The sequence below is a fragment of the Nerophis lumbriciformis genome, linkage group LG12, assembly GCF_033978685.3.
Source record: "Nerophis lumbriciformis linkage group LG12, RoL_Nlum_v2.1, whole genome shotgun sequence".
Classification (NCBI taxonomy): Eukaryota; Metazoa; Chordata; class Actinopteri; order Syngnathiformes; family Syngnathidae; genus Nerophis; species Nerophis lumbriciformis.
In genome coordinates this window covers 29,661,837-29,688,737 of record NC_084559.2, presented here as the reverse complement: position 1 = coordinate 29,688,737, position 26,901 = coordinate 29,661,837, and the positions used below count along the sequence as shown (strand labels likewise).

The 26,901-nt window shown below is 39.8% G+C and overlaps 1 protein-coding gene across 7 annotated transcripts in view; it reads right to left on the bottom strand.

Moving 5' to 3' along the window:
* smtnb (smoothelin b) overlaps positions 1-26,901 on the bottom strand; it is an 88,922-nt gene that overhangs the window by 27,588 nt on the left and 34,433 nt on the right. For 5 of the 7 annotated variants that reach the window (XM_061986273.1, XM_061986276.1, XM_061986277.1 and 2 more), the window contains exons 2-8: positions 20,022-20,179; positions 16,832-16,910; positions 16,385-16,463; positions 14,095-14,174; positions 5,867-5,969; positions 2,466-3,145; positions 1,414-1,462 (exon numbers count right to left, since the gene is read on the bottom strand). In XM_061986273.1, the coding sequence (XP_061842257.1) occupies positions 1,414-1,462; positions 2,466-3,145; positions 5,867-5,969; positions 14,095-14,174; positions 16,385-16,463; positions 16,832-16,910; positions 20,022-20,179 (1,228 nt within the window). Of the gene's footprint in view, positions 1-1,413; positions 1,463-2,465; positions 3,146-5,866; positions 5,970-10,381; positions 10,521-14,094; positions 14,175-16,384; positions 16,464-16,831; positions 16,911-20,021; positions 20,180-26,901 lie in introns of those variants that run through there. The other 2 variants (XM_061986274.1, XM_072914340.1) reach the window with 2 other exon arrangements.

Genomic DNA, 26,901 nt, shown 5'->3' with positions numbered 1-26,901 from the left:
TTCATGAGAGCCATCAAAGACTACTTTGGGACAAATTATAATCAGGAACCTTATATTTTTGTGCCTGAATATACAGAGGATGATCTATAAAATTTACAAGCTGTATGCTAAACAGATCCAGCTTTAGTGAAACACTAATCGTCATGTAGCTGTATTGCTAAGTGCTAAACAAGAAGTACAAACTATGAACATAATAAAACAATCACCTACTTACTGTACCATGTCTGCTCTCACTGGGATGCCGATGGGATGTTTATGTCTTTCCGTTAAGATTAATTAATCATAACCCACGCGGAGGTTTAAAAAAAATAAATAAATAAATAAAATAAAATAAAATGGTGTTTGCATACTAGCTCTTTTTTTTTTGTTCTCGCCATCTTCGGGTCTAATGTTAAATGTAAACGTCGACCAACTTCTTGGTTTATGGCCACAACCTTCTTTACAAGTGTGAGGCATAAATCAAAAATTTAATTTTACCAGCTCAGAGGCGATGCAGCTGCTCACCGGCTCAGTATGTCAACACTGTAGCTGCATAAGCTAGTTAGCTCTCTGTGATCACAGCACCACTAAAAGTAGTTTGTCTGCGTTACGCTTATGGTAAATGGGTAAAACTTGTATAGCGCTTTTCTACCTTCGAGGTACTCAAAGCGCTTGGACGCTATTTCCACATTCACTCATTCACAAACTGATGGCTGGCAGGAGCTGCCATGCAAGGCCCTAACCACGACCTATCAGGAGCAAGGATGAAGTGCCTTGCCCAAGGACACAACGAACGAGACTAAGATGGCAGAAGCTGGGATCGAACCTGGAACCCTCAAGTTGCTGGCACGGCCGCTTTACAATCTGAGTCACGCCGTAATATAATAACAATATCGCTAATACTTGGCTAATATTCACGTCACGAGATGTAAATGAACTATTGTTGGTGGTTTTTGGATGTTTTTAGAGTGCTTTATGGGCGCAATATATGACTCCTTTTAGCTGCATTGTTAGCCACCTCGTACTTTGGTTGACTTGAGGAACTATATAAATAAAGTGGATTGGATTGGAACTCCTCAGTTATGTAAATTACAAGATTAAACCCCATTGTTCTAAGTTTACCAGCAAGGTTAAAATGTCAAAGCAAGGATCTGCCAATGTGTTTACAGTGGTCCAAGTTACGCTATAAAACGGGAGCATTAATGTTTTTAGGAATTTGCTGCAAAAATGTATTTCTCCACATAAATACTTGTGTCACAGAGTTAATCAAAGATTATTATTTTCATGTAAGGAATAGCAGAATCTTTGATACAAGGACTGTTTTTGGACAAGAAAACAGTCTCCATCCTACTGTCCCTTTTATGTATCAAGACATTCACAATGGCTAATGACACAGCTGCTATCATATTGACTGAGTAGTTTATTATTTCTTACCAGCATCCTCTGTCTTGTTATGAGTGAGGGTCACATCGTCTGCTGTTATCTAAATGGAGGCAACCAAAAACACAACACAATTATCAATCATCACTGGATTGACAAACATCAAGTACCAATGGCAGGGTGTCGCATTAAAAAGACTTTGCAGTTGCCATGGATTCATCATTGTGGCGACAACTTCACACAAATCGTAAGTAAATACAGTTCAGAATTAACTGCTAGTGTTTTGATTGTGTACTATTAGTGTTTGGAGGAAAGCCATGGGCCGCTGTTCTTTTTTTGGCAGTGTTTACATTACATTCAGCCGGCTGAACATCAGCCTATATGAAGGGGACAGTAAAAGGAGTCAGGACTGGGCTACAGTAAACACATGTAGAGGAGCTATACCATGTAGTCATGGACGCTCAGGATGAGAGCAAACAGTTAACGCTGCCGATTCTGCAATGTGGAGTCTTTGTCTGCTCTGTGCTTTGGGATTAAGAGAAACTGAACAGTGTCTGCTCTTTTCTGACAGCAGGTGAGGCTAACACGCTGCTGACAGGAAGCAGAGACACTCAGGTGCACATGTGTTTGTTCTTGTAGCCTAGCAACAAAAGTTAACAGTAAACAGTAGGATCGCATCTCCACGTGTTTATGAATGCCAAAGTGACCTGTGTGTCAAATAAGACCGGAATGTGTCCGGGGAAGAAAGAAAGCAAGCACCGAAGCTATAGAGGTTCCAGCACTCCACAGCGCCCTCTAGTGGAGGAGTTTAAGAACTGTTCCATTTTAAAATAATTTGACACATTGAAACAACCTCCCTCAACTTAAATGTTAACTGATGAGGCATTAGCATAGTTTAATATTAACAGAATAAACTTAAATATGTTTTTATTTTTTTTATTTTAACAATAATCTAGGTTTTTTGCACATTTTGTTACTTTAAATGGAAGTTTTGCCAAGTTGTTTTAAGAGAAGGTGTGAAGTCCGGTGACATGTTTTGACATATTATTCGGTTTGTTTTTTCATTGACCAGCAACTGACAAGTGAAAATACAGTATGTAGTTTACCTTTTGTCTCAGAGAGTTGTGTTTTCCCTCAGCAGTACCATTGACTTGGCCATTTCCAGGAATTCTACGAGATAAGACCGACCCATCTGGAAGATCCTGGTCGGGCTGGGCCTTAAAGTTGGTTAGACCCTGGACTCTGCTCTCGGTTTCATAGTCGGTACTGTGAGCTGAGATTGTGATCGTGTCCACCTCCCCTCCGTCAGTTGGACATCTCTCCTCAGAAGACATACTCACACTTTGGTCAGAAGCAACTGAATCATTTCTCTTTCTCAAGCTTTCAGAAGCTCCAGAACCTAAAGGGAGTCTGATAGCATAATCTGAGACATCTGAGCTTAGTCCGTGACTGACGTGAGACTGGGAGGGGATGCTATGCTCTGATGCCCCAGAGTCTTGTCGGCTGCGTTGAGAGGAGCCCTGGCTCCTGTCAGAAGCTCCAGAGTTCAAACGTGGTCTGTAGGTCGAACCCAGGCTATTTTCTGTAGTCAGAGAATCCATATTGGACCTGGAAAGCATTGAAGCCACGCTGCAGTCTGAAGCTGCAGAATCAGATCTCTGCCTTTGGGACAGGATTAGATCAGGCTCTAGAGCCACTTCTTCTCTCTGTGGCTGGATCAGTAGAGGTCCAGAGCTGTCTGCCTTCACCAGGTGATCTAAAACCAGAACCATGCCTGATTTGGAGCCTGTAACACAGAAGATGAGCGATGAAAAAAACTGCTTCTTGGGTTTAACTGAGAAGAAAAGCAACAAGTGGTGATTAGGTGAATAAAAAGAGGAGAAGCAAAATACTTCCACAGACCCGCAGCTCAGAGAGCGGCCAGAAAATATCACTCAGGAACAAAAAGGAGACATGAAGGGATGTTGTCATTTCCTCCAGACTAGCCTTTAATTCCTGAATGAGATTTGTTAGATGTCCGTCATTAGCTGTGGAAGACTAAATAAGCACGTGGTGCAGTAAAAGGTGGCAAGCATGACATGGAGGAGGAAGTGGAGTGAGATAGAGACAAAAACTTTGTCTCACTCCACACAACACTGATGCCACTCTCCTCAGGAAACCACACGCCAAACAACACAGCAGTGCCCATATCCTTTCGTTCTACTTCCAAGCACACAACAGTGCGTTTTATGGGGGGATATCTGAAGCTGTGCACATACCTTAGAGAAGGTAAGCAGATCAGATCACTTGGATATTTTCAAGTTATCAAAGTTATCCAGCAACTGATCTTACCTCCACAGGAGATACTATGTTTGTTTGGGCTAAGAAAGAACATACCTATTTTTTGTGGTTTTAGACAAAAGTGAAAATCCAAGATTGTTTTTCTACCGAAATGTTATAAAATGACTTACGTGTCCACCACTTGATGCTCATTCAGAATTTGCACCCCTCCATTAAAAAAAAAAAAAAAAAAAAAAAAAAAAGCATGTTGCCAAACACAATTGCTACTACATTAACATGTGGAAATATAAATACCCTGATAAATGTCAGAAGTTATTATGTATAATATAATCTGCTGTGTTACTCTGCAATTGAAAGTTAAGAACCCAAGAATGTTGCTTACCTTCCAAAGTCTCACATTTTGCCACAGGGGGAAAACGTCTAGTACATTTTGCAACAAAGTCTGGGAAAATCCCCACTGCTTCTGTATAATGACAGCTTTGCATTTTGGTTGAAATTAGCACCAAAATCACTTGAACTGCACCCAGTGTGTGTACATGTTGTGGGTGGGGGGGGGTTAAGTATCAACAATAGCTCAACAAGGAGTCTCTCTCACTAAAGCAATGAGCCAATGCAAGCAAGCATTTGTCATAGCGGAGTGTGTCAACGCCATTTTGACTGATCTTGCTTATGAGGATGAATTCCATATACTGATGCTCTAATCTTTTAACAATCCATACAATCCATTGCCATATTTGAGAATCTGTAGCTTTTCCTTGAGGTCACACAAAGACAATTTTACTGTAGACTGCAGGGTTATAGAGGTTAATTTGTGTCTTTATTACAAGAGATCAATTACGATCCTTTTGGAGAGTGTGGGGCGTGGTTTCATTTGCAACCTGGGAACCCCTCCAGAATTATACACCAAAGTCTCTGGAGAAGAACTAAGAATACTCAGACTCATAAGGAGGTAAGATGGTACGCTGTCATCTACGGGCACAACCTCATGTTTCTAAGTGGTCATGTCAGAAAAGTATACAAAATCATCTCAGTCTGTACAAACATTTCATTTTCTAAATCACACCCTTGCCAATTACAGTTGCTGCCGAGTGCAATATGACTGAACATATGGTTGTATACTTAAAGCTTGCAAATAGAAACTCTTTTTTTAGGTCTGAAAGGCGGAAGAATGTGTTTTTGCAAATGTTGACAATCACAAAGAATGCACTTCTAACAAGCTCAGCTCTCATTTTCACATACTTTCACTCCTAAAAAAGGACAACGAACCCACTAGCAAAACCACAAGCTCACACTGCCTACTCAGTCCTGTCACAACCACATAATGTCCTCTGTCTTTGTTGACAAGTGCTTTTCACCGGTGGTCTTTTTGTTGACCCAAGCTTCACCCTATCTTAAATTATAAAGCAGGAATAGATTAGGAAAACTGGCAGATATGCTATGCCACATGAAGCGAGCAGTGGTCCTGTTATGGGATCAGCTTTATTTAGCTGAGGTGTGGTTGCCGGGTTTTCCTCTGCTGGTTCCCATAAACCCATCGCCAAAGTCCAAGTCCAAAAGACTTTAGAGGCTGAGTGGACCAAGCCATACATAATAAAATTATGGCAACAGAGTGGACTTTAAATTGTGTAAGAATAATAATTTTCCCATCAATAATGATGCTGAATAGGGGGAGTGATTGTGTGACAAGCTATTGATGTGGTTAGGACATGTATTACTTGCTAACAAGGCATAACAAGCTATTAATGTTCAGGTCAGCAAAGTATTCAAATAAAGGAAATCAATTCATTCCTCCTTGAAGGCTTACATTCATGCCCTTTATAAAGGCCTCAGTAACAGCGGGTAATGAAAAGACTTCACACTTAAGAAGCTAAAGAATTTAAGCCGTTGGTTTAAGGGCCTTCACACAGTTAATAAACTTGCATGAAGGGGCTTAAAGAGTTTGAAAGAATATGACTATTTGACTGCCACCTCAGAAGAAAAAGCTCCTACAGCCGGCTGGATTAACAAGCGCTTCAGAGGAAGTTGCCTTAAATTTGCTGAATCCAGCCACCGGTTCATTGCACAGAGGTGGTCAGTGTTTGCCTCCAGTTATGTCTGAATTTGACCTTCAAGTGAATGTTTACAGCGTACACAAGCTTTTGTATCGCAACAATCCCAAACGTGTGGCATGTGGAAAAGCGATTTGAGCGTCTGGGTGTTTCCTATTTAAAAGGGAAGTGGTTCTCACCTAGTCTCTGTAGCTCTCTGCTTTGGTTTGTCTGCTGGTCACGCAACTCCCGGATTTGAGATTTGATGTGATCTTGTTCAAATTGACTTTCCTGCTCTCTCTGCTGTGAAAAAAATACAAACCGGTAAAACCATTAGGTCAATCTCAAAAACATGTCATGTTTGAGGTCAGCTGATGATTGCAGTTAGAGGTCAACTGCTCTGCTTGGAGACAGAGCCATGCTGAGCAACATGCTTTTCCAGCTGGCAGACGAAATACACTTTTTACTGCATTTCCTCTGCTACAGGCTCTGAATAGAGAAGATGCACAGTAAGCATTTAGTGACAACTCAAGATTGTACTATACACTTCATAAGTTGCTTGATTTAAGTACTTCCTGCTGACATAAGGCAACAAATCCCGTAGCTTTGTTGTCATTATTTAGAGCAAAGTTCTAAAAGGACTACCAACAGGATTGTAGTATTAAGTAGAGGAATGGAGGACGACTGTGGGCACAACAATGTACTGTTGATGCATGCACTAAGGTCAGACCTCAGGTGTTTCAACTTGAGCTACTCCATAGGAGCATCAGCTGCATGAATATGACCCCTCTAGGAGTGCATGAAAACAGTTGCCCCCAAGTTTAAAAAACAAATAGTTCTAAATAGTTAAAACACTTTGGATGTGCAGTTGAGGTGTGTCTTTGTGAATTTAAACACCTTATCAGGCTTTAAAAAGTTGTTGGGTAAAGTCCGGCAATGGATCATAAAAATTAAAATTGCAAATCTTTGAAGCAAAGAATGAAAGCACACACAAATGCACTCAGACCCACACAAACAAACCAGTGTGCAAAGAGGCAAGATTTGGGTGCCAAATTTGGTACTTTTATAGTCATCGATTCCGTCGTTAATACCTGGAACGTAAAATCTAACGGTTCCATATTTCAATACCTTTGTTTTACAAGATGTCACGTCTGGTTGCAGATTTGGTTGGCCCAAACAATCACTCAAGCAATATTCAGATTGGACTCAGTCAAACTGCCTCTAGGTCAGGAGTGTCAAACTTGTTTTCTTCGAGGGCCACATCGCAGTTATGGCTGCCCTCAGAGGGCCAATTGTAACAGTGAATAATATATAAATATAAACTGCCTCAATACACAATTATTTATTGTGATATATTTTTAGATTTTAAAGTAAAAAACGGACAGTTCAGTAGTAATGTATGTTTTTTTTTAACAATATACTGTAAATGGGAAACAGTGCCACTGTTTTTATCGTAAAATCTACAATTTTTACAATGTGTTACTGTAAATTAAAAAAACACCACAATTTTTGCTTTACGGTAAAATTCTGGCAGTTTTTTACCGAAAAATAACTTTTACAGTGTACAATTTCATGGATAACTTGCTTTAAAATTAAGATATATTTAAGTACTTTAACAAACCATTTTTTGGAATGTATGATAATACATGTTGCAATATTAGACTAAAAAAAATAAATATGAAATTGCATGCAGTACATGTATTTTTTTTCTGTCAAAATAGAAAGTTGACTACATTTAGAAAGAAAAGAAGCTTTTTAATTCCAGGCTTTCATGGGCCACATAAAATGATGTGGCGGGCCAGATATGGCACCCAGGACTTCAGTTTGACACTTGTGCTCGAAGTAATGTTACAATTTCCCCATTGATAGAAAACACTCCAACGTACTCCAATGCTTCACTTTTCAAAATACGCGAGCTCGATGCTAATTGACATTAGACCTGCCATAGACATGCTACTAGCTAGCGATAGCAATTATACATGGCGATTTTAACACCTCCAAGCTTGGTAATCTACTACTACTAAGATGCACTTTATAATCAAACAACTGGTGAGTAATAAATGCAATTCTTACTTTGAGGGCCCAACAAAAGACTAGCTTCAGCTTAATGGCAAAGACTACTCCCTGACTAAGCAACACACTGTAGTCTATAAATGACTGCCATCTATCCATCCATCCATCCATCCATTTTCTACCGCTTGTCCCGTTCGGGGTCGCGGGGAGTGCTGTAGCCTATCTAACATCTTGTAATTGCATGCAAAGTCTACTACATAATACATGCAAATGATACTCAGAAGAATATGATAAAGATATAATAACTGGACAGCATGGTTATCATCAGCTCACTGGTAAATATTCAATTAAAAATATATTTTTATTATTAAACAAGCTAACATTTATAAGCAGATGAACCAAGAAAGCGGTAATGTTGAGTACTGGTATAGATTCCCAGGTAACGGGAATTGGTGCAATATATATTCAAATGTGAAAAGTATCCATCCCTAATTACAGTCATGGTCATATCCTAAATATTTTTTAATCCAGCCGCTGTGTGATGAGAAACGATACATCGCTGGATTAACTCGATACATATGCAAACAAATAAAATGTGTTTAAAACCCTCCCAGGGGATGATCAAGGGTGATGGGTCAAATGCAGAGAATAATTTCGCCACACCTAGTGTGTGTGTGACAATCATTGGTACTTTAACAAGTGAGAGGCTTTCCATTGCGTCATTTTACGCACATTAAGATTATGGAGCGCAGGAACATAAACTCAGACAAAACGTCAACAGATAAGAAAGGTGAATGTTAAGGTGATCAACAATCACACCTTATTAAATGTGTCAAAAGCTACAACGTGTCCATGAGCTCAGATTTGTTTTATTCAAATTCATTTGAGATTATATTGTTGATTATATTGTTAGATTTCTGAAAGAAGTATTGTGGAAAATTGTAAAACACATGGCCAAGTAAATGGAAAAAGAAGATGCCGCTTGTCATTTTTTTCCCCATTTCACTTTTTCCTATAAGCGGAAAAAAAATATCAAGTGACCAAGCAAAACGCTTTAAGACAATAGCAAATACTCTCTGTTGCAGAGCAAGGTATTGTGGGAAAACTCTGGAATGCTCCTTTAATGAGTGATTGGAGAGTCTGACAAGGTTGGAAGGATACAAATGGGACTTTTGCCATGACACAAAAGACTAAAAGACTGTGGCGAGTAATAATAGGAAAGGTCACACACAAAGGGCGCGCTCCACGTGAGTGGACCTACTTGGGACCCACAGGGGGAGATAATTGTGTTTGAGCTATAAACACAATTAGAGAGAACGAGTCTTTCCTCGCCTGCCTGTTGCAGCGGTGGCCATCAGTTCACAGCTCCCACTTAACCACTGGGAACACGTTTCTCACGTACACTGAGGCAGAGGGGAAGGGGACAAAAAAGAAGGAAGATGGAGACCTGCTGCTGTCGCCATGCTGTCATTAGCGGCTTCCTGCTGGTCCAGACAGAAAGAGTCAACAGCGACACCAGCGCAAAGCCACACTCCTATAAAACGCTCATCCTTGCTTGGCCGCAGGAAACCGTTTGCGTCAAAAGACTATCATTACCAAAGTTCATAGCCATGACCACAAAAATGGGGACTATCTTCTTGCGCGACCACAGCAGGCCTCGTTCATCCGGAATTTAAAAAAAAAAGCAAAACCAGACACAAACCAGTCCAGCTGAGAAACTGCCAATACTGAGAGTAACACCTCTAGACATATGGATTAACATACTGGAGATCCATTGAATTTGCATCAGTGTTCCATGCCTTCATGTAAAAAGGGATACAGAACCTGGCGGCTTTGCATCACTGCCGTCCTACACTATACCTGTATGCCCACAACCAAAGCAGCAATCATGTCTGCAACTAACAGACGAGGGAAGCCACCAAATAAATTGTTGTTACTTTCTGCTCCTTATCGCAAACTTTTGCAATGTTTCTTCTTCTTGTGACATGTTTATGAGATCAGACAATGTACCTGCTGCAATAAGCAAGGTTCTGAATTTTCCTGCTGCTTTTAGACATTTTTTTTAACAAACATCTTCAAGAAACCCAGCAAAATGTATATGCCCAAGGGCAAAGAGAAGGCATTAAAAACAACCTGCAAGCAATATTACACTTTGAGGACACACTATAATATCAACATTACTCATCTTGGTAGAACTTTGAGCTTATCTTTTGCATGAAAATGACACACAAAATACTCATAATCCAGAGACTTTAGAAAAAACAATGTTTGCAGCATTCTAACAGGATCACAATAATTTATTATAATGAAGAGCATTTTACTCTACTTGCTCATATTGACAAAAACAAATAAATAACATTATGAATATTCTTTAACACATCTTAGTATTGGTCTCTGTGTCATTTCCAGCTATACGATAATCATTCACCAAATAAAAATGCTAATTTAGCCAGAGAATAAGTCATTGTGTGAATAACTGCACACCTTTAAATCGTGGTATTTCTAATCTGGTAAACCTTATCTTTGAACCCCAGGTTAAAAACTCAATATCTATCTAAAAACAGGCTGATGTCACTAAAAGGATGGGAAGTAATAATTCAGTAGTATCATTGAATTAACATGGGTCAAGAAGAAGAAGAATATTAAAAAAACATACAAACTGAGATTTGAGCTGTCAAAATGGAAAAAAATTGATCACAAACCTGAACAGTAACCAGAGCTTGTCATTCTTCAGTGGGGAATTTAAAAAAAAGATCAGTTAAGTTCCCTAATTGTGTTTTTCAGCGTAGGAAAAAAAAAAGCCAGTGAGCACTTGTGTGTGTGACACACATCTGGAGAAAAGAAGACTGACATTTACCTCTTAAGACCGAACCGCCTCCCTCTCTCTCTTGCTCTCTTAACCCTCTGAAGTCAGGACGTCCGCTAACTGCCACATTACACACACACACATGCATACAAACACCACATAGTACAAACAAGCCACTCCCTCAACTTCCCCTACCACCCTTTCTGTCTCCACAGGGATGCGACCCCCAACACCCTCTCCCAATACACACACAGGTTAATGGGTTGCCTGGTTGACACATTAACTTCTGACGCACTGCCTTTGTTTTAACCTTATTTTTGCCTAAAGTGTCATATTTACATGCAAGCAATATATATTTACTTGCAAGGTTATACATACAGGATAGAAATGAGTCCCAATGAAATGGAAGGAAATCAATTAAAATATCAAACAGGTAAACAACTTAACCTTCACGGTGAGTTCAACTTATTCTGAAGGGCAACATTAGGGGTCTTTTCTACATTTAAAACACTTCATTGTGGTTCTTTGGTGAAAACGTTGCACTGGTTATGTTTTACACACCATCTTTAAGCCACTTTCTAACCATCAATAAAGAATGCGCAGTTTTGTGGTCTTATTTACATGCCTCCACTTCGACAACGCATTTTCTGCGTCATCCATGTTGTAGATTTTAGTGCTTCCATATGGGGTCTACTGACAGAAGTTCAAACTATATGCTAATTTGTATCAGAAATGGCAACAGCGGAGGATGCATGTGCATGTACGAGCCAGTCTGCCCCACAACAAGAGGATAGCAAAAAAAACTACAATGGCTGACTGGCACAAACATGTACTTTGGGTAAATTTATACCTGCGGACGTCTCTGGTGTGAAAAACGTCACAGGACAGAGCAAAATCCAAACGGCTCTTTTAGTGGAGGTATGAAGGAAGGCAAGATTGTTTTATAAATATCTCTGCAATACCTCCACCGTTTGATTTCAAATGTTCGGGACTTATGCAGATCCCAAATACACAACAGCAGGTACCAACAGATAAGAAAAGTTGGTTTTGTAGAATAGGGCCCCTTTAAATCACATTTTGTTCAGAAAAATATGTCCCGGGAGATATAAACTATTTTAAATAACACCTTTATCTGTTGCTTTGACATTTGTTCAACAACAAGGGAATTTCTTGACACCTTCATCTGGGGAAGTGCTCTGCTGACTTCAATTACGCAGCCTTATGCTTAAATTTCTGAGCGCTACAAACATATAGTTAAGGTTTTATATGCTGTCAACATGTGGTTTCTACAAATGAGCAAAGGGAAACTTCTTCTGCAACTCAGCCATGCCATTTGAAATGGTTATTAATGTCTAATGGTTGCTGGCTTTGGTTAGAGTTACACGTGCATTAATCCATTAACTGAGCCCATGCATTTTCCCTCTGATGTTTCATGACTCTGTTTGTTTGAAGCGTGTGGCACACATATTGGATAAAGGTGCGTGTGTGTGTTTGGCTGTTGAGGGGGGCCTAGCTGAGAAATCATCTGCCACGGTACAATTGTGTGCAGCTCAAAGAGATCCGCTGAAGTAATGTGACTGGAAGGAACCCTGCTGCTAGCCGCTTGTGTTGGTTCTGGACCCATCCACGTTCCGGCGCAGACTTCAGGCTGCTGGAGCACAGCAAGTGGGCCGCCCGTCTGTGTGTCTGTCGGACAATCTGAAACCCCACCTATCACCTTCCAATCCCCTACCCCTACGTCCTGTTACTCACGACCTCAGCACGATATTGCACACAGCTGTCTGACAGGAAGTGAGGCAAAAAAGACTTGAATGCAGGAGCATCCTGTGACGGCAGCCTGCCGTCATGGCTTCCTAATCTGATCGGAGCACAAAAGTGGCCAACTAGCGTAAGAGTTATTGTGCCTTCCAGCGGAAACAGAGTTGATCAAACACACTAAACAATCCTATCATTTAGGCTGAATCCAAATTATTTTCCCTACACTTTATCTTGGCCCTCGGCGTCCCGATTCTAAAGGAGGCTATGAGAACGGCTGAGTGCCAAGGGGTGTATACTGTAGCCCTCGAAATCAAGTGTGGTCCCGACCACGCTTGAAACCAAGGATTATACTTAGAAGACTGAGCAGAAAGTAAATCAAGTAAGTAATTATAATTATCGATTTTTATAGTAACATGGTTTGTACACTTTGTCAATGATTTTCCACGACTTCACCACAACCTCTCCAAAACATTTTACTAAATTTCCATGACCGAAATAAATTATATCTCAATGGGACAACTGAAAACTAATTATCGTGAAACACATACTACATTTTTATGTTTGTATTATTGTTCTTGTGCTACTAATTGGCCTGGGACCCAAGGTAATAAATTTCCTGCCATCTTATGTGTTCCTGTATTAAAATAAAGTTAATTGAATCCTAAGTAAAATTAAGTTTACATCTGAAATGTATGGTGCTTCTCTAAAACAAAAACAAAAACACCAGGCAGGTATACTTAGATACATCTTCTCATATCTCAGTTCCAATATATTTTGCTTTACTTTTGCTTTGTGCACAGCCTCAGCAATAAATCCATTTGGTGAACATATTGTGGCTTTGGCTTTAGTTAAACTATACAGTATATGCTGTTTGTTGGAACACTAATAATAGTAAGTCTTCTAAAGTGCAGAGCAAGCCCAAAAACAAAGTCATAAGCACACTTGTTCTCACCACAGTAAAATGTTACTGCAATCTGGCTGTTTGAGTCTTTTGCCAACCAAAATGTGCATTTATCTTTAAAAAGCCATGTATTATTGAAACTGCACTGTGCAGGATTATGTTCAGTCACATCGCTAGCAGAAGTAGATAGCTAGTGGGCATGCCTGTTACAGCACATTGCTTTGGTTGGATTCATGAAACTTAAGATATATTTCCATGACTTTTCCAAACCACCTGAATTTTTTTTTTTTCCAAGGTCTAGAAATTGCATTTTAAAAGAGATTACAGGATTTTTACAGCCGTAAGAACTATGTCAGAATTAAATGACTGACACTCAACGTAAATATTGCCATATTTTGACATTTGTTTTTATTTTCAAATTTACAACATTTCATGAAGAAAGCTAACCTACTTTCAAAATGTATATTAGCCATCGTTGTGCTTTAAAAATCTATTCACATGCAAATCGCGATTTTTTATTTAATCCGATTCTAAATCTATTCGTAATTTCGAGAAACTAGTTATTTTTTAAAATTATTTATACAGGTATATACACGTGTGCGTGTGCGTGTGTGTGTGTGTGTGTGTGTGTGTGTGTGTGTGTGTGTGAGTGCCTTTGCATGTGCGTGTACATGTCAAGTTTCCCCACACACTGTAAAAACCTTAAGGGTCAAGTTTCTTTTGACAGAGTTTGCTTGTTTCATACACTTCTTGTGTGCTGCAAACTTGACCGCAGCAACATACAAAACCTCAGTGCCCAAACACTCAGCACCCACAAATTAGCCAGGACTCTGTTCACATTTGTAAATTGAGCCTGTCACAAGACAACAAATTTTTATTTAACGGCGCAAGCCTTTTAAAAGATCTTGACATTCCTACAAGAAGTTGATTTTTTATCTATGTGTACTCACCGCATTCCCCTTAGTGCTTTGGGGCTCTCGACTCTCTGGCTCCAGGCTTCGACCAGGAACTTTGACTCTTTCAACTATCCCTAAAAGACACAATTTACAGTGGCATGAGCCTAATTGATTTTTAGCATCATCTTGCTCATTTGTGGTGTGAGAAGAACATTTAACAAAGATGAGAGAAGTTGAATTGTTTGCAGTGTCCTCACATATGGTGTTTGTGTTTACATCACGTAGGCCAATTATCACAGAGATACAAAATGGCCGAAGCGTTGCACACACTAGACGGCAGCAAGGAATGGCAGGAATCTACAATCTGATGTGGCATCATAGATTGTTATGTTGTGTCACCATAGTTGCAGAGTTGAACCTACAACTACGATGACCTTTTGACTTCATGACATGGTTTTCCTTGAAATGTATGTTCTCAAAAGATCAACATAGCAAAGCAGAGTCATATTACTGACTTGAAGATTTATCAAGTTTGATATATATATATATATATATATATATATATATATATATATATATATATATATATATATACACACACAGTATATATATATGTATATTTTCTTATATTACAATTCACTTCACCAAGTAGTAGAACCTTACATTTCTGAAATATTCATCAGCCAAATAAATGACTGTGTACATACTTGTTTTGTATGCAATGTGGCGTGTATGTCATACATCAAAATAATTGATTTTCTTCATTATGGAACGATATCTTTTAAATGTTACAAGATTGACTCACAAGTCATTATGACGATTACTCCGCCCCTTGATAGACACAGGATAGGATAGAATAGCACTTTGTCATTGTATTTAAAAAGTATGAAATTACATTTTCAGCACAGACCCGTTCAAAAGCAGGCATACATTGTACAGGGAGACAGAACAGGAACACACTAATTATGCTAACCGTACCTGCCAACAACAAGCCGATCGGGACAAAACAAAAAGTGAGGCACTTACTACAGTAACTTTATATCATCACCCGATCCTACGCAAATCATGAAGATATACAATATTAGCTATAACAACTTTTGTTGGGGAAGATTTATGATCTCATCGTGAACCACACTACGTTATAATTATACAACATAAACACCTGACTAAAACTGTTATTTTATTGATCATAATGACAGTCTCGTAATATCACCACTAAAGAAAGGATGGCAGTCGTAGTCGAGGGGTATATTTTGCACAGTACATGGTAAAAAAAATGTCATCGCTCTGCATGTCTCACAGTCAAGTGCGCAAGAAAAACCAAGTGGGTAATTACGGCCTTCACAATAACAATCAAACCGATGGGTGTTACATCCTGTCTGACTGCGCTAACGAAGTAAGAGTCCAAGAACAATAGCTTACATATTTACTGTTATTATTTTGCACTTGAAAAAACTATACCTTAAAAAGGGTCCGTATTAAGCAAAACCAACTTTTCTTACCTATGGGGATCCCCATAAGTCCCGAAAATTTGAAATCAAACCAGGGAGGCATTGCGGCGATATTTATAAAACAATCTTGCCTTCCTTTATACGTCCTCCAAATTAACTGTTTGGAATGATCCCCAGTTGTAATGTTTTACATTGGTGATGTCAGCGGATATCGCCATACATGGTAGAGGTTTACCCGAAGAGCTTTTCTCGAGTCTGACATTGTTGTCACCAAGTACTTTATTTTTCTCTATCCTCTTGTTGGACATACATGCACATGCATTCTAAATCCATCAGTAGACTCAATATGGAAGCGCTAAAAACTACAACAAGGCTGACAGGGCGGGGACGCATTAAAAAGGGGCTTGGCCGGGAAGAGTTTAGGCACGTAAAAAAGGACTGCCCACAAAACGGCGCAGAAAATGGTCAGAAAACGGCTTGAAGATGGTCTGTAAAACATAGTCTATACAACATTTTGACCAAAAAACAACCATAACATGTAATGTAAACCACAAGGAAGTGTTTTAAATGCAAATAAAAAAAATCATATTACGACCCATTAAATGCAATTTGCAGTAATGGAATGCAATAAAAGTACACTTTCACTTGTCATTTCTTTATTTCAAATTGCACTTTCTAGACTTAGTTTGAACGGTCCAAAGTTGTTTATGGTGAAGAGAAAAAACAAAGTACATTTGTATTTTGAAACAGATTCGAGACATTTTCAATATTTATTTGTCGATCGAATCAAATGGTGATCAATAGATCTAGAACCTTACGAATTAAAATCTAATCAATTTGGGAAACTGACCATGATAACCAGCCCTAAACATGAGTGATGCTGTCACACTCACCTTGATGTTGTTCATCTCGAATTTGCCGGATGGCTGCTCTAATCAACTTCCTTTCCTCGTACTCAGCGGCAGCACGAAGCTACAAGTGCAAAGGCAAATTACATTAGTTAAACAAGTTTATATATTAAAATAAGAAATGTGTACCTCGCTATATTTTTGACTATGGTGAAACTGTATCAAATCATTTTGGTATTTTAATAGATAGTGGAACACTTTCAGCACTCGTAGTGCCTTATTGAGCTAAATAATGCTGCAAGGAGTAGTTCCCATAGCATCTTGTAGCTAAACTTCCAATGCACTTCCGACAAACTAGTTGAGGCTGCCTCTGCTAGTTGCAGTCAAGTAATGACCTTCACTTTGCCTCAAGATGTAATTAATTAATTAATTGTGACAATCCATTATATTGCCCATTCATGATTTAAATCAAGCCCCTGTGCTGACACTCACCATCTTGGTGAGTTCTTCGACATCTCTGATTGCTTTTAGTTTGTGTGACAGGACACCCAAAGCCTCACTGGATTCTGACCTGCAATAGCAGAAAAGTTAGAACATGTTCATCCTGACCGGTCCCTACTTCAGAATACAAACTATATGGTTTCATTGACTTGATGAGGCAGCAGGACTCAAAAGTTGTCTTAGCTATGCAAAAAACATTCCATAAATTAAAATAATTATATTGCAGCAGAATACATTTGGCACCACTCACACACAAAGTTTGAAAAAGACACCCCTCATCCTTTTTCATTTGCGGGAGCAGTTTTCTGGTTTGCTTTCTATTACTCATATGCTATTTCAGTTTTCCCATCACGTTTGCTTGCATTTAGGCTGATAGCATTTAAAGGGCACATACAGTATATTATTCCACCACTAAGAGCTAACTTGCGTTGGGCATTTAATGTGTGGAGGTTTAGAATGTGTGGACGTGCACGCTTCTCAGTGAGGCACCTTTGTTTTTGTAACCCAAGTCATCTAAGAGCAGATGTGAATGGAAATGATTAGGTCTGGCCACTGGTCTTAACGGGATTCAGCAAGTACCTCACAACCAGGGAGGCTCAATCTTTGCTGTGGTTCAGACCAGATGCTGAAAAATGAAACCATGTACCTACTAACACCTGAAAATTAAGCCCCCAAAAACATCTTTCATAGACCTTAAACTTATTTTAAGCTTTTGGCTGTCAAATATTGCTTACCAAAGAAGAGCAACCTAATATTAAATGACTTTGCTTTTTAAAAGGGGTTTATCTTGCAATCTTATTGGTTGACAGCTGCTGTAGCGTTAATCTATTTAAGGTCAAACATGCCAAATGTGGATTTTGTGGTTTTTAAAGGGAGCACTTTGGCCCAAATTGAGTGATTAAAAAAAGTATATCCAAAGCTTGCAGAGTGGTGCCTTCTTTACTGGAGCATTCCTTTTTTTTTAGAAGTTAATGTGTGATTAGTTGCAGAGCTATTTTCATCCTCTTAAACATATGAATGAATAAACATGTTTATTCTAAAAACTAAAAATCTTAAATTCCCATTTCAAATTAGACTGAAGTAGGAAAACTATCAACGGGCAAATCATTTAGGGTTGTGGGGGACATGTCCCCTGCACTTTCCAAAAAGCAGTTTTTGTTCCCTTGTCCAAAAATAATGTCACACTATTGAATGGAGACAAGTCAAACACTAGCGCAGTGGTTCTTAACCTGGGTTCGATCGAACCCTAGGGGTTCGGTGAATCGGGCTCAGGGGTTCGGCGGAGGTCAAGACACACCGGACTCATCGTGTGAATAAAAACTTCTCCCTATCGGTGTATTGCGGATATGGCAACAGCAGAAGTCAGACTGATTTGCAGGTGTGTAATTTTTTGTGAGTTTATGCACTGTGTTGGTTTTGTTCTTTGAACAAGGTGATGTTCATCCACGGTTCATTTTGTGCACCAGTAAAAAAACATGGTAACACTTTAGTATGGGGAACATATTCACCATTAATTAGTTGCTTATTAACATGCAAATTAGTAACATATTGGCTCTTAACTAGTCATTATTAAGTACTTATTAATGCCTTATTCGGCATGGCCTTATTATAACCCTAACCCTGGCCCTAACCTTCTAACCCTAACCAAATAACTCTAAATTAAGTCTTTGTTACTGAGAATATGGTCCCCATACTAAAGTGTTACCAAAAACATAACTTTGTTATGAATTTGAAAAAAAAACATCATTTTATTTTTCACTAAAGGAGGGTTCGGTGAATGCGCATATGAAATTGGTGGGGTTCAGTACCTCCAACAAGGTTAAGAACCACTGCACTAGCGCCAGGTGGAAAGATTGATTGGCTTTCTGAGGCTGCCTTCTTGCCAATGTGACGATTAAATGATTGACAGGATGTGTCCGCTGGGATATAAGAGCGACTTGGCCTCCACACAGCAATATGAATCACAAACACAAAACAGACAAAAAAAATCCAAACAAGAGAAGTGTCGTGCTTTACTTAAAAGGTAGTTATTTTGTTGACTAAGACTTGCACTAACACAATAAAATTGCAAGGTAATTGTGTTTGAGATTCCTGGTAGCACAATACGGTGGCCAACAGGGGTGTCCAAACACAACTTCACAAGTGATGACAGTGTGAGGCAAGCGCACGGTGAGATCTAAAACACACACAACCCCCCCCCAAAAAAAACTGAAGAAGTATGATAAAACCGGAAGTTAGCATGCTCCTAGGAAATATAGACCTACTAGTGGCGCCAGGTCTGAGAGAGAGAAAAAAAATAGACAACTGGATGCCTAGAAGAAAGTTACCAGAGTGAAAATGTACATTTCCGGTATTTATTCAAATGTTAAGAAATATATTTAATTGATCTGGCAATTTAATAAGTTGTGTTTTCCTTGTAATTAATGTCTTTTGGGGGTTTGTGTGCATTTTGTACATTGCTGTGCATTTGCACAACATCTGTGTGTTGTGTTTTGTGAAGTTGCAAGTGTTTGTCTTTTCCGTGTGTTTTGGACATTGCTGTGCGTTTGCCACCGTAGCGCAACGTCTTAAGTATCAATCTGTTGTTCTTGCTGACATGCTTAGATTCCCCGCCAGGACATACAAGGTAAACAAACTAAATCACAATGCAATCTTGAAAAATCAAAGTTATATATTTTCATTCGGTTAATTTCGTTATTTCGTACAAAAAAATAAATGATTGAACAATTTCTTTCCCATTCATATAACTCCAAATCATGCATCTAATCCCTTCAGGACATGCCCCTATATGCAAGCATCATACCACTTCTAAAATCCAAAATGTGTCCCTGAATGAAACATTTTTTTCCATGACTAAGCTAAGAATGGGGCCAATAAGGAAAAAAAGTGTAATGATAAAACTTCTTACACAGCCTGCACTTTTCTATCAGACTCATGGTTTAAATGCTGACGTGTAACCCGATATGAAGACTATTTTATAAAAAAGGCAAACATAATGGAAAGTCTACTGTGGTTACCATTTACGATTTAGCAACTTCACATTTCCAGACTTTTCCTACTGGTGTGCTAGGGAGTGCGGCATCTGCCTTTATGTGCATTTTCTCAGCATCTCCATTTCACCTTGGCTGGTGCAGTTTGGAATTGGGACAATCGGGCTCTGTTTGTGCATATGTGGTTTCACCTGTGCTGGTTCTCCTTGTCCTCCTGCTGTTGGAGTCGTGTGGGGCGAAACCTTTTACTAGCCAGCGCAGCCTCAATGTCCTCGATCTCCCTCCTTCTCAACTCCCGGATGGCTGAACGGATGAGGCGTCTCTCGTCCAGATCCACGGTTCCATCCAACTGCATGTGCACCACAAAAAGACAAACAGAGGAAGCCGAATGATGAAGGTGCGGACATAGCAGGGCGCCACGCTGTCAAGCATCAGCCACTTTCCAATCCTACGTTAACTTAAATGCACAGTCCCATTCAAGGAAGTAACCACATAAAATATGGGTCTCCTACTAATAAGTCTGGTATAATAATAATACAGGATACAAATAAATGACTTGTGTTGCATTTTGTCTGTTTTAGAAACAGGTTAGCAAGTATTTTCATTATTTCCAGCCATGACAGACCTGTAACAAAAAGAGGTGGCTGCCGAGCCAGTCAATTAGTAGTTATAAAGTCATTGGTCACACCAATAGGTACACCGCAAGAGATGCATTTCAGAAAAGACAAAGGGTATTCGTTAGTGTATGATGTGGTTGAAGCCCACAGGGTTGCCATACAGAAATATGTTCCTAATATGTTTCCTCCATCTTATCCCTAAATGAGATGACCAAAATATGAGAAACATTTATGCAATTCAATGCCACAAGACCTATGGTGTTACATTTGAGGTCGCAAAGGCAGATTTTAAGGACAGAAAAACATATACATTATATTTAGAAAATAAATAAACTCAAGTGAAAAATAACAATGAGCGAATGTATATGCATTTTGTGCACAATAAAAGTTTGCATGTTTGCTATTATCCCAGATTAACGCTCAATAATTACTGCTTTCTGCACAGTCAGACCAATGCGCTCTCTTGCACCACTTCTCTTCCTCTCTCTCAACCTCACCCCTCTGCTCATTCAGATTTTTTTTCTACACTCGCTACGATTTCTGCTGTGCACTCGTGCAAGTTTTGACACCGTCATTTTTGTGTCAAAAAGGCAACCAATCAGAGAACTGAACAAATGTACGCTATGACTGGCTGCTTGGTCTCCAATAATACCGCTTGTTACTTTATACCAAAAGCATTAGTTTGCGCCTGATTAGGAGTGTAACGGTACGTGTATTTGTATTGAACAGTTTCGGTACGGGGTTTTCGGTTCGGGGGGAGGTGTGCCGAACGAGTTTCCACACGAACATATTAAGTAGCCGCCTCCGCTTCCTTCTGCCTCTGTTTGTCAGTTCTCTACACAGCACCCAGCATTGTCCCACCCACACAACCATCTGATTGGTTACAAACAGAGCGGTAACAGCCAATCAGCAGTGCATATTCAGAGGGCATGTAGTCAGTGCTTAGCAGGTAAGCATCAGGCAGCCGGCTCTCCCCAAATTAAAATAAACACCTCCCAGTCAACTACTAGTAACATCACTATGAGCCTGTTGACCTTCTAGAAATATAAAAGGCAGCTCAGCTCGCTCGCAGTCCTGGCTTGAGGTGAAGGCTAATTCGCTTTTAGCGCAACGTTAGCTCATTTTGCGGTGTGTGTGTGTGTGTGTGTGTGTGTGTGTTATGGACAGCAAAGCCCTGTCTGTCTGTTATTTCACTTTATCTTTTTCTGTGTTGATTGAGCTGTGTTGAAGCAGCAAAAAAGGACATAATGTTAAATGAAGAGTTTCTGTCTCTGATAGTTGATATAATAATGTAACTGCATCATTAAGCCTACATGAACTCCATGGTGTTCAGGGATGTATAGTCTCTCCTACTGCTATTGTACCATTTTTTCAGCTATAGATACATTAATCATTAGTAATGCAGCAGCCTAGTTTTGAATGGCAGGGTCCCTGCTATCACATGTTGATACAAATATAACATTTACATAATAAATTAACTACAGGCTTCCCAAATGCTGTAATAAATTAAGCATGATGAGTTGACTTGAAACTGTTTAATGTTGCACTTTTTATATGTAGAAGAAAAGTTTTGCCATTTTATTTAATCTGAGCAACAACTTGAGGCAGTTTAATGTTGATTAACGTGGGCAGAATTATTATAGTGTTCCCAATGTTAAAAGGATAAAGCCATTGTTTACAAATTTGGTAAATAAATAACCAAAAAATTTATATTTTGTTGTTTTCTTACTGTACCGAAAATGAACCGAACCGTGACCTCTAAACCGAGGTACGTACCGAACCGAAATGTTTGTGTACCGTTACACCCCTACGCCTGATGCAGTCAACTGTCCCAATTCGGTGTCTGCATCTTTCCAAGAGGGTCTCTGCAGGTTTCACAAGTCAAATTTAAGACTTAAGACCACATTGAAAATAAATTAAAGGGGAACTATAGCTCGTTCATGGTGGCTAGCAATGCAGTTAATTCTACCACTAAATCACTTTAAAAATACATTCAAAAACCATCAACAATACTTCATTTACGATTTCGTAACCTGTATAATAACCAAACCGTAGCGACATTTTTATTGTAAGCGCAAACACTGAGGAACTCTTTTTGTAGCGTACTAACACATTGGCGTGCTACGGTATTAGCCGTAGAGGCTAACTACGGCAAGCGATTTACTAGCTTCTACATCAGCTCAAAACGCATTTGAGTTTGATTGATTGAAACTTTTATTAGTAGATTGCACAGTACAGTACATATTCCGTACAATTGACCACTAAATGGTAAAACCGAATAAGTTTTTCAACTTGTTTAAGTCGGGGTCCACGTTAATCAATTCATGGTACAAATACATACTATCAGCATAATACAGTCATCCCACAAGTTGTAATACACAACACAATGCGATCAGACACCAATCTGTACTTACTGAAAAACATGAACAATTATATTACAGTGTCTGTAAAGTACTAGCCCACATTTCATGTTTTGTTTGTACACAGCTAGCCATACAGCATATGCGGTCTGTCACGATACACGCATGACATGCTGCATGTTTCATGATCAATATAAAGTGTGACTCCCTCAATGGACAGTTGTCTCCTTGGTCTAGCTGGCCAGGGACGTTTTTTACGGTTAATTATGGGTAAGCACGCCATTTATGTCGAAATAGCTTGTCTCCATATTCTACATTTTGCAGCTTTGAGTCACTTTCACCTCACTCGGTCAGCTTCCGTCTGCTCCAACACCTCACGCTTCCTTTGTGCTGGCTTCTAAAAGCAGTAGTTCATCCTCCATATATTCTGATTCAAAAAGATAAGGTTGTAAATCCTCATTTGTCTAAAATAGTTGTCTTTGTTGTTTGTTACCAAGTCTGCCATGTTTAAAACACACGCGTTTTGCTGTCACACTGTCGAACGTGCGCTGCTATGGAAACGGAAATAAATGCCCCGAAGAATTAGGCAATGACTAAAATACAGTAAATACTGTACATATTACATATTGTTATGAACATGTACAAACCCAGTTTCCATAGGAGTTGGGAAATTGTGTTAAATGTAAATATAAACGGAATACAATGATTTGCAAATCATTTTCAACCCATATTCAGTTGAATATGCTACAAAGACAACATATTTGATGTTCAAACTTTGGAAATAATCATTAACTTTAGAATTTGATGCCAGCAACACATGACAATGAAGTTGGGAAAGGTGGCAATAAATACTGATAAAGTTGAGGAATGCTCATCAAACACTTATTTGGAACATCCCACAGATGTGCAGGCTAATTGGGAACAGGTGGGTGCCATGATTGGGTATAAAAACAGCTTCCCAAAAATGCTCAGTCTTTCACAAGAAAGGATGGGGCGAGGTACACCCCTTTGTCCACAACTGCGTGAGCAAATAGCCAAACAGTTTAAGAACAACGTTTCTCAAAGTGCAATTGCAAGAAATTTAGGGATTTCAACATCTACGGTCCATAATATCATCAAAAGGTTCAGAGAATCTGGAGAAATCACTCCACGTAAGCGGCATGGCCGGAAACCAACATTGAATGACCGTGACCTTCGATCCCTCAAACGGCACTGTATCAAAAACCGACATCAATCTCTAAAGGATATCACCACATGGGCTCAGGAACACTTCAGAAAACCACTGTCACTAAATACAGTTCGTCGCTACATCTGTAAGTGCAAGTTAAAGCTCTACTATGCAAAGCGAAAGCCATTTATCAACAACATCCAGAAACGCCGCCGGCTTCTCTGGGCCCGAGATCATCTAAGATGGACTGATGCAAAGTGGAAAAGTGTTCTGTGGTCTGACAAGTCCACATTTCAAATTGTTTTTGGAAATATTCGACATCGTGTTATCCGGACCAAAAGGGGAAGCGAACCATCCAGACTGTTATCGACGCAAAGTTCAGAAGCCAGCATCTGTGATGGTATGGGGGTGCATTAGTGCCCAAGGCATGGGTAACTTACACATCTGTGAAGGCACCATTAATGCTGAAAGGTACATACAGGTTTTGGAGCAACATATGCTGCCATCTAAACGCCGTCTTTTTCATGGACACCCCTGCTTATTTCAGCAAGACAATGCCAAGCCACATTCAGCACGTGTTACAACAGCGTGGCTTTGTAAAATAAAAGGGTGCGGGTACTTTCCTGGCCCGCTTGCAGTCCAGACCAGTCTCCCATCGAAAATGTGTGGCGCATAATGAAGCGTAAATTACGACAGCGGAGACCCCGGACTGTTGAACAACTGAAGCTCTACATAAAACAAGAATGGGAAAGAATTCCACTTTCAAAGCTTCAACAATAAGTTTCCTCAGTTCCCAATCGTTTATTGACTGTTGTTAAAAGAAAAGATGTAACACAGTGGTGAACATGCCCTTTCCCAACTACTTTGGCATGTGTTGCAGCCATGAAATTCTAAGTTAATTATTATTTGCAAAAAAAAAAAGTTTATGAGTTTGAACATCAAATATCTTGTCTTTGTAGTGCATTCAATTGAATATGGGATGAAAAGGATTTGCAAATCATTGTATTCCGTTTATATTTACATCTAACACAATTTCCCAACTCATATGGAAACAGGGTTTGTATGTTACTACATTATATATAGATGGATGGACGTGTGTTCTTGTCTCTCATAATGATGAACAATAGGCACATTTCCCAAAAAAGTGCAGTTCCCCTTTAAAACCATTTCACATCCATACGGACAAAAAAGGCCAAGGACAAAGAAAAATCAGAGGACCAGAATGAATTGCAAATATATTAATTAATTTACTGCTCTCAGATTGGAAAACAACATGCCACCCATCCATCTTCTTCCGCTTATCCGAGGTCGGGTCGCGGGGACAGCAGCCTAAGCAGGGAAGCCCAGACTTTCCTCTCCCCAGCCACTTCGTCCAGCTCTTCCCAGGGGGGGATCACGAGGCGTTCCCAGGCCAGCCGGGAGACAGTCTACCCAACGTGTCCTGGGTCTTCCCCGTGGCCTCCTACCGGTCGGACGTGCCCTAAACACCTCCCTACGGAGGCGTTCGGGTGGCATCCTGACCAGATGCCCGAACCATCTCATCTGGCTCCTCTCGATGTGGAGGAGCAGCGGCTTTACTTTGAGCTCCCCCCGGATGGCAGAGCTTCTCACCCTCTCTCTAAGGGAGAGCCCCGGCACCCGGCGGAGGAAACTCATTTTGGCCGCTTGTACCCGTGATCTTGTCCTTTCGGTCATAACCCAAAGCTCATGACCATAGGTGAGGATGGGAACGTAGATCGACCGGTAAATGGAGAGCTTTGCCTTCCGGCTCAGCTCTTTCTTCAACACAACAGATCTATACGGCGTCCGCAATACTGAAGACGCAGCACCGATCCGCCTGTCGATCTCACGATCCACACTTCCCACACTCGTGAACAACTTGAACTCCTCCACTTGGGGCAGGGTCTCCTCCCCAACCCGGAGATGGCACTCCACCCTTTTCCGGGCGAGAACCATGGACTCTGACTTGGAGGTGCTGATTCTCATCCCAGTCGCTTCACACTCGGCTGCCTACCGCTGAAGATCCTGGCCAGATGAAGCCATCAGGACCACATCATCCGCAAAAAGCAGAGACCTAATCCTGCAGCCACCAAAACAGATCCCCTCAACACCTTGACTGCGCCTAGCAATTCTGTCCATAAAAGTTATGAAAGAGAATCGGTGACAAAGGGCAGCCTTGGCGGAGTCAAGGACAAACACGGAAAACAACATGGTTGAACTAAATACACAAGAAACCTTTCTATTGTAAACTAATTGAAAAAAATACTAGCAAACATAACAGCCATTTTTCAGATTTGCCATAGAAGTGTTTTCTTGCATATCAAGTGTTTGCCTGTAACAACCACAACGTCAGCAATGGTAGAGGAAAGCACAATAATATATTGTCTGTGAAAGGGACTGTTGGCATCTCTGCTAAAGCTAAATGGTTAACTTGCAGTGTTTTTTTGCGGCTGTCAGAATTGAGCAAACCAATAAAAACAGCACACTGTTGTGAAAAACAAAAAGTGCAGACAGATAGTCTAAAAAGAAAGCGGGCAATTATAGTTTGCAGGCCTCAAACAGAATTTGGATGTGAATAATGTGGATAACATTCAAATTTGCTTAGCTCATTTTGTATCTGGTATGTATAAATGCATTTTTCGAAAACATATTGCCAATAAACAAGAACTAGTTTTTATTTAGGCATGACAGATGACCTTCGCAAATCTTCCTTGCTTTTCTCACCCCGCCATAAACTGAGTGTAAACACTAAACAGACAACCTTTATAGCTTTTAATGTCAGTTGCTCTATTAACTTGAAGAAAAGATTAGGCATGAGAAGCTAACCTTAAATTGGAATAAGACAATTATGGGTTTTTTTATAGTTTCACTGCTGTGAGTACATTACTACCACAGAGAAGTTAACATGTGCGTATTGTATGATTTC